Raw genomic sequence first — 7,988 nt, 5'->3', positions numbered from 1 at the left:
GGACCAGACTACTGCGCCAGGAAGTCATGGCTGTCCGTCTCCTCTAGGAGCAAAAGCATAAAGGCTAGGTGTTGCCACTAGGAGGAACAGGACACAGGTGAAGCTGGACCAGGACAGGGCTACTAGAGGAGCCAAGTGGGGATGGCTTTCACTGAGGCTTGTGAGGAGCCCAGGGGTGGCTGAAGAGACAGAGACACCAGTGGAGAGAGCACAGTGTGGCAGACACTAGGGACAGCAGATGGGGGAATCCCCAGAAGAAGACCCAACAGGCATGCGTAGTATCCTTTTGGGTCTTCCTCATAGGGCTGGCGTGTGGAGGACAGGGGCACAAATGGCAAAGCTTGAAGGCTACCTAGGAGCAAAAATTTAATCAGGTCTAGGCAGAACCATCCAAGCCCTGCTGTACCCCAGTGTGGTCCCACAAAGTGGCCCCTCCTGCTGCCCAAGCCACACAGCTGCGCATGACATGTTCCACTTCAGGACAGCCAGGTCTCACCTGTTGTCCCAGCATTACATAGAGTAAATGCTGAGACCTAATGGTCTCTGCCTACACCTCTGTCTCCCACAGGGTGATTAACTCCAACAAGTGGGGGTAGGGCCCCAGAGGACATCAATGTGTGCCTTCCCCTTCAGGGGAGTTGCCCAGTCTGTCAGAGTCACCTCTCCCCTGGGGCTTATTGCAGACTCAGAATAAGGACAACCTGGTGCCCACCAATGGGGAGCTGCAAATTGTTTCTCACAAACCTCAGGTTGACTGAGGCAGCTTTTTGGCCTCCCTCCCCCCAACTGTCTAGAGAGGAGTTAGCAGGGCCCATGCAGACCCCAGGATGGGAGGTATGTGTCAGAGATGCCCACAATAGTCACAGAGTGCAGAAAGGGGCCAGCCCCAGACAGAGAGCTGAGGATCCCACACTGAGACCTAGTTTGTCCTTTGCCCCCTGAGGATGCTGCACTCATTCTTAGTACCAAGCCAAGCATCATTGGAGAAGAAAGACCTACCAAGGAGCTCCCTGGGAAGGGCATTTGGCAGGAAGGCAAGCCAGTCCATGACTAAGCTAGGGGAAGAAGGGAAAGGGATTCTGAGTGAAGAGGCTGGGTGTAAGTTAATGAGGATGCCCAAGGTAGCACACAGGACAAAAATCCCTTGTGTATGTGCCACCCAGAGGGGCAGTGTGGACCTCCACATCCCTATCCAACCCTGGGATAGCCCGCTTCGTCCCTGCACCTCCAACCCTGTGGAGTCAGCCAGGGACTCCACATCTGTGGAGGATTATTTTGCTGGCCTGCTTTGTGCACAACCGCCTCCTTGGTGAGCAGAGCAAGCACCCAGGGTCAGGAGGCAGGCAAGGGGAGGATGTGCCCCTTCCCTGGGTTCCCACTTACAGAGTTCTTGCTCCAGGTCTTGCCCTCAAGGGAAGTCCCTCACCTGAGGACATGCAGGTAAGGGCGTGGACACCGCACAGAGGTTTGGAAAGCAGTCCCCACCCAGGCCAAGCCCTTCTCACTTGTTCCCTAGGAGCACCAGTGCCCCAGCACGGTGTGGAAAGAACTTCCTCCGATCAGCCTGACGTTTCCACCAGAAGTCAGATGGGGAGAAGAAGCACAAGTTCGGGCATGCGGTTGCGCAGCACCAAGACCTAGACCCAGCCTCACTTCCCCGGCTCCTCTTCGACAGGACAAAAAACACACAATTCAACCAGAGCTCTAACATGTACATGCCTGTTCCCCCGGCGCTACTCAGCTGCCCCCCACCTCCAGACCCATGGGAGGACCCCAAATCCCAGCCCCAGAGCAACAGCGAAGGCAGGAGAGCTCCGGCGTCCTGGGTTTATTGCAAACTTGGGCTGCACGTAGTAGACACTGCACTGGACAAGGGGCTTGGCTAGAAGGAACAAGGTCTTATCATAAGCCAAAGGGGCCAACCAGTAGGGCGTGGGTGGGTCACGAGCCCCACTTGAGCCAGGTTGGAGTCTGGGCCAAAACATTCGGAGAGCTCTAAGGCCTAAAACCAATGGGACCAGAGTCACACTGTAGGGTACGAGAGCGGGGCCTAAGGAAAACGGACCCTAAAGCCAGGCAGGAGCTCAGTGGAAAGTCTCCACTTCCACCACAGTCCAGTCACCCTGCGGGGAGGCCACGTCGTCTGGGGAGAAGCTGGTAACTGAAGTGATGCTAGCACGGGATTCGTCCAGAGGAGACAGCAGTTCGGCCCAGCGACCCAGTTCGGCATCGCTGAGCGGAGCTCGGGCGCCCCCCGAGACTCCAATGCCCCCCGCGCCGCCTGGCCCACCGCCGCTGGCTCCCCCAGGGCCTTCGGCGGCGGCCAGCAGCAGCGTCCGGCTCAGCAGGTGCTGCACGACGCTCGCCTGCAGCGCCCCCAGCGGCAGCTCGCCCAGGGGCGCCGGCTTCGGGCTCCGAGAGGAGGTGCCCTGCCCGGCGCCAGCCCCGGTCTTTCCACCGCCGGCGCTGGGCCCGGGTCCCGTATCCAGCGCGCTTGGGGTGGGAGTCGGCGGCTCGGGCCCTTCAGCCTCGTAGATGGTACACAGGCCATCAGCAGAGCCGGGCCCAGCGGCTGGAGGCCAAGGCAGAGAAGCTCCTGCCGGGAGAAGCGCAGGGCAGGTCCAGGAAGCCGGAAGCTCCGCCCCGCCCCTCTTCCATTCACTCCCTCGCTCTAACCACGCCCCTCACCGTCCAGCCAGAACCCTCCTGCTGCTCCGCCTCTGAGTCGAGCCCCGCCCCCTGCCCCGGCCGGCCGGGCCCAGATGTACTCCTCCTACCTGGAGCACCGCGGATGGCCAGCGGCGGGGCAGGGCCTCGGCTCCAGACAGCCGGGTGGCAGGCGGCGAGCTCCGCATCAGCTGGCGGGGAGGTTGCAGCACCGCCCTCCGGCCCACTGTCGTAGCCTCGCAGCTCCTCGGGCGTGCTCGTCGCGCTGCTGCTGTGCCCAGCCAGGTCTGGACCACTCAGCGTGCTGGACGGGCTGCGCGACGGTGGTGGCGGTGGAGCCGGGGCTAGCGCTAGGGTCAGCCGTGGGCCGGAGATGGAGGCATCTGGACCAGGGGTCGGAGGGCGGCGGGGCGCCTGCCGAACGGGGGAGGAGGGGGGAGAGGGTGGGACCTGCAAAAGGGGCGAGGGCGGGGGAGGCGCGGCCGGTGCAGGGGGCGGGGCCTGCAGCGGCGGCAAGGACAAAAGGAGTGGAGCCCGTGGAAGGGGTGTGGCCACAGGAGAGGGCGGGGTCTGCAGAGGGGGCAAGGCCAGAGAAGGGACCACTGCGGACGGCGTGGTCAGGGTAAAGGAAGGGAGGGGCGAGGCCAAAGGGGGCGGGGTCTGTGTCGAAGGCGTGGTCAGCGAAGAGGGCGGGGCCTTCAGCGGAAGTAGGCCCTGAGGAGGGGGTGTGAGCTTGGGAGAGGAAGAGCCCTGAAGCGAAAAGACCCGGGAAGGCGAGGCCGGCGCCGGGGGCGTAGCCATAGGAGAGGGCGGGTCCTGCAGGGAAGGCAAGGCCAGAGGGGAGACCTGTGAAGGAGGCGTGGCTAGGGGAGAGGGCGGGTGCAAGTCTTGAGAGGGCGGGGCCAGTGGAGGTCTAGTGGCCAAAGGAGACCGGGGAGGGGAGGCAGAAGGAGACAGAGAGGCTTGCAGAGGCAGTAAGGCTGGAGGAGAGAGAAGAGGCTGTAGAGGAGGCGAGGCAGGGGGAGAGAGAAGGGGAAAAGGGTACGTGGTCGGGGTCAGAGACGCCTGCAGAGGCGAGGTCAGAGAGGTTTGGGTTTGCATAAGGGGCGTGGGCAGGAAAGAAGGCGTGGCCTGCAGCGGGGGTGAGCCCACAGAAAGTGGGGCCTGCTGAGGGCTCAAGGCCGGAGGAGGCGGCGCGGCCAGAGCAGGTGGGACTCGTGCGGGTGGCGAGGTCAGAGGGGATTGGGCACACCGAGGGGGCTTGGGCGGGGCCTCCAAGGGCGCTGAGGCCGGAGGAGAGGGAGAAGCTAGAGGACCCTGGGCAGGGGATATGGCCCGAGGCGGGTCTTGCGAAGGCGGTGTAGGCATCTTAAAGGGCAGGGTCTGGAGAGGGGATGGAGACAGGGAAGGACTGCTGCGGAGAGGCGTGGGCAGAGTGGAAAGAGCCGGCGGAGTGGGCGTGGACAGAGATGGCAGGTTCCTGGGAGATACTGGTGGAGAGACGGGGGTCTGTAGAGCGGACGGGGCTGAAGATAGCGCTGGGGAGGACGGAGGAGGTGTGGCCAAGGGAGTTGGAAGCGGTGGTAAAACTGGAGAAGCCTGGGAAGGGAGGACATTCTGCAGCGGAGGTGAAAGTGAGGGAGAGGGTGCAGGCTTGGCCAGCGGGGGCAAGGTTGCCACCTCCAAAAAGGGCCTGCTGGGCTGCGTGGGTGGAGCTTGCGAAGGGGGGGTGGCTGGCGGGGAGGGGAGGTTCTGCAGGACTAGTGGAGGGGACGGGATTCTCGGAGGGGGCGGGGCCTGCTGGGCGGGCGGAGCCTGAAGATGAAGGGCGGCAGGTGGAGGGGGCGTGGCCGGTGGAGAGGGAGGGAGTGTGGCCAGCATTTGGGCGCCAGGGAGCAGGGGAGCGGGTGCTGGCCGTGCGGTGGTACCAGGTGGAGGGGGCGTGGCCAAGGAAGAAGGCCGGCCTTGAGCTAAGGCCGCCTCCTTCCTAGGAGAAGCGGCCTGCGGAGGGCGCACAGCCTGCAGCGCTTTGGACTTGGGCTGTGACGCCTGCACAGGAGCCCGGGGTCCACGAAGCGAGGCCCCAGAGCGGGCTGGGGAGGCCAGATGAGTAGCGCTGGAGCCCAGGGAACGCGAGGCCGGCTTCTGGAGGGCCCCTCCGGCATTGGGCCGCCTCCGGGCCGCGGGACTGGAGTCCGTGGCACTGCTGCGCTCTGTGGCGCTGCTCACAGATCTCCTGGGCACCTCGGTCTGGGGCCGAAGCTGGGCACTGGGGGCCGGTCGGGGGAGTCCAACCTCTGAGCCTGTAGCCTTGGTCCGACGTGTGGCCGCTGGAGAGGGGGCCCCTGAGGTGGGCCCTGAAGAGTCTGGAGACAAACCAAAAGGCCCAAGGGGTCTCAGATAACACCCAGGCAGCCCACAACCCAACGCCTAGGGGCCACTTCCTCCCCAGGCCAGGTACCTCTCCGCGCTCCAGAGCTCACTGCATTCCTTTTGGGAGCCTCCGAGGTTTTTCCCCTGGCAAGAGGCTCCTCACCTGGGGGCTGTGATCCCTTCTGGCCTCCTGGGCCTGACCTGGGGACGGAATAAACCAGCTCTATGTTACTATATTACTATATGAGAGAGAGAGGTGCTCACCCTCTCCGGGATACCAATAATGGTTTCCATCCAGTTTGCAGCCAGTGAGGGTCAAGTGTTCCCAAACCCCTAGCTCATGTGTAACATTATGGTTACAGATTGCGGTGCTCCGCTAAGAGAGCTCCTTCCTTACCTGTTGGCACGGGCTGGGCTAGAGACAGAGACCTGGCCTGGGGTCTTGGCAGGGGGCCGCTCTCCTCTCCCAGTCGCTGGGGGCCTGGAAGCTGCAGAGAGATGGTCAAGTCAACAGTGTCTCGGAAAGAAGGGGTGTCTAAGGGGGATGGGAAGATGGGCTAGGACAGAGGGAGGAGGCTGGGGACCTGGGCTCCGGGGACCTGTGCCAGCACTTCGCGATGGTCCTCCTCGAGTGGCAGCTTCAGCTCTACCGACGCCCCCACTGCGTTCTGCCAGGGGTCTTCTTCCTGTAGCCCCTGCCGCTCCCAGAACTCGAAGGGCTGCAGCAGTTACTGGAGGAGGGGGTCGAGGAGACCCTGGGGGCCTAGGGATGGGTAGGCCGGGAGGGCGAGAAGCGGGCACCCTCACGGTGCCCCCTGCCTTTGCCTGGTCCCTCTTGTCCATCCCGCACCTGAGGAGGAGACCGATGGATCAGCACCCCAGGTCCTGGACCACTGCGGTGCCTATTGAGCTCTGGATCATGGCACCTCGCAGCTTCCTCCCCCAGCATCGCCACCCATGGGTGCCTGAATCGGCTTCCCTCACATCACCCACACCCACTCCGCAGCCCAGCTGCTCGCTGATGTCCCTAAGTCCCACCCCCACCTCCTTCTTCCCGAAGCTGAGAGGCCCTCACCGACCTCACCCTGGCTTCATCTGGGTTTCAAGACCAACATCCACGCCCCTACCCTTCGCCCATCAGGGACCTCGGTGACCCACAGGGAGCCTAGAGCTCCCCTCACCCAGGACCTGAGCGCGCGCCCTCCCCAACCTCCCCGAGGATGCCAGCACCTGCCGGGAGGAAGAGCAGCCTCGTTGCCCGCAATCGGGCTTCCGGAGACAAAGAGCCGGGTCTGGGGCCCGACCCCTCCCCCAGCCCGTCCCTGGCCCGCGCTCCGAGACCCGCGTCTCCACCTGCTCGAACTGCGCGCACCTCTGGCTTCGGCTTTCCCGCTCCACTCTAGGTCCTGGGTGGGGCCTGGCCCGAGAGCCTCGGTGGCCTGGAGCGGCTGGAAGGCGAGGGGAGGGGGCTACAGACGGCTGCGCCCGGGGAGCCGGGCCGGCCCCGCCCCTCGGCTGCGGGCGGGGGAGCCCAGGGCTGGAGCTCGAGCCAGACTCGGGTGCGCGCGGAGGGGCTGGGGAAAGGCGTGCGCGCCGGAGGGAGGAGTGGCGTTGCAGCGGTAGGGGGTAGAGTAGGTTAGCAGCCGGTTTCCGAGGCTGCTACGGACAAGCACAGAGACCGAAACAGAGGGGTTTAGAAGGTCGATCCCTTGGAGAACCCCAGACCCTTTACATACTCTCCTGCACCTGCTCCGACACCCTCCTCCCTACGCGCAACCACCTGGAAACCAAGGCCGGCTTGGACGTGGATTGGCTGAGCCCTGGCAACCAGAGGGCGGGACCTCTGCGCCTCGGGCCCACCGACCAATCCAGCCCCTCTAGGCCGCAGGTCCTTGTTCCCGGCCTTAGCGACCGAGGAGGCCAGGGATGTATGTGGGAATCTCTCTCTCTCAGACTCCAAAGCTCTTCTAAGACCCTAGGCAGGAATGAGGGCGAGTGGGGCTGCCGGAAGTAAGCAGCCTGGAGATTTAGGGGATGGGAGGCAGACCCTAGATTTTTGAGAAGAGATGAAGGGAGTGAGGAGGAAAAAAAAGGGGTAGGGAGGAGAAAGAGGAAGAAAGAAGAAAAAGCATGGTAGAGTTGACCCAGCCTTCGCAGAACAGCACCTGCGCTCCCACACACTCGGGGCTGTCTGGAGGCGTAGTCAGCACAGGTGTCCTGGGCCGTGGGGGGGGGGGGGGCAAAGCCAGGCCATGAAGCAACGCGGAGCACCCCGTGTGAGGGTTTCAGCCCACCCTGGGCTGTGGAGTGTCATGCATTTGTGAGGAATCTGGCTGAGGATCTTACAGGGGATTGCGGCCCTGGATGAGTTAACCCAAAGCTCGAGACCAAAAGATCTCTGCAGTAAAGGGGTTTATCTTACCTTTGTGGGTGTCAGCCAGAAAAAGGACCAGGTCCTGGGACACGCTACAGCAACTTCTAGAAGCAAGGACAGAGCCCTGAAGATATGTCCTGTGGACCTAGAACTAAAAACAGTTTTATTTAAAAACTTGGGTAAGGCAGGCTCTAAATTGATCTCACATGGCTACAGGTAAAAGATGGAGGTGCTTTTGGAAGCCAGAGCTTTAGGATAGAGGGGCAATTGGCCAGGAAAAGCCTTGTTGTTTTGGGATCAGTTGGCTGGTGTGCAGCGTACAGTGGCACCTAATGGGCAGCCACAGGATGTGACTGAAGCTTTTAGGTGGCTGGTGGTGGTGGTGTGACAGGTAACATTATGTAGTTCAGGCTGGCTTTGAATTCACTGTGTAGCTGGCCTTAAGTTTTAAGGAGATTTTTCCTTGCCTCAGCCTCCTCAATGCTGGATTACAGGGCTGTGCCACCTCACCGGGCTTAACGTTTGAACATACATTTCAGAATGTGGCTTTGTTGTTCTGGATTTAGCAGTTCCC

At 62.5% G+C, this 7,988-nt stretch overlaps 1 protein-coding gene across 1 annotated transcript; it reads right to left on the bottom strand.

Moving 5' to 3' along the window:
* Positions 1-1,813: 1,813 nt before the first annotated feature.
* Positions 1,814-5,883, bottom strand: Prr36 (proline rich 36). The gene is made up of 5 exons (XM_023705127.1): positions 5,691-5,883; positions 5,438-5,528; positions 5,129-5,271; positions 2,778-5,033; positions 1,814-2,596 (listed from the first exon to the last, which is right to left on the bottom strand). Exons 1-5 carry the CDS (start codon positions 5,881-5,883, stop codon positions 2,085-2,087), a joined length of 3,195 nt encoding a protein of 1,064 aa, XP_023560895.1. The 3' UTR covers positions 1,814-2,084.
* Between the last annotated feature and the right edge of the window lie 2,105 nt (positions 5,884-7,988).

The sequence above is a fragment of the Octodon degus genome, unplaced genomic scaffold (assembly GCF_000260255.1).
Source record: "Octodon degus isolate 3935 unplaced genomic scaffold, OctDeg1.0 scaffold00214, whole genome shotgun sequence".
NCBI classification, from domain to species: Eukaryota; Metazoa; Chordata; class Mammalia; order Rodentia; family Octodontidae; genus Octodon; species Octodon degus.
Note: the sequence above shows the minus strand (reverse complement) of the source record. Positions and strands in the feature narration are given on the sequence as shown.

What these genes read in the sequence shown, in the direction of transcription:
- Prr36 (XM_023705127.1), bottom strand. Translation starts at nt 5,883, where the DNA reads ATGGACAAGAGGGACCAGGCAAAGGCAGGGGGCACCGTGAGGGTGCCC. An exon ending in GAGCTCTGGAGCGCGGAGAG is followed by an intron (nt 5,034 to 5,128) that starts GTACCTGGCCTG and finishes GTTTGTCTCCAG; the next exon opens with ACTCTTCAGGGCCCACCTCA. An exon ending in GGCCATCCGCGGTGCTCCAG is followed by an intron (nt 2,597 to 2,777) that starts GTAGGAGGAGTA and finishes TTCTCCCGGCAG; the next exon opens with GAGCTTCTCTGCCTTGGCCT.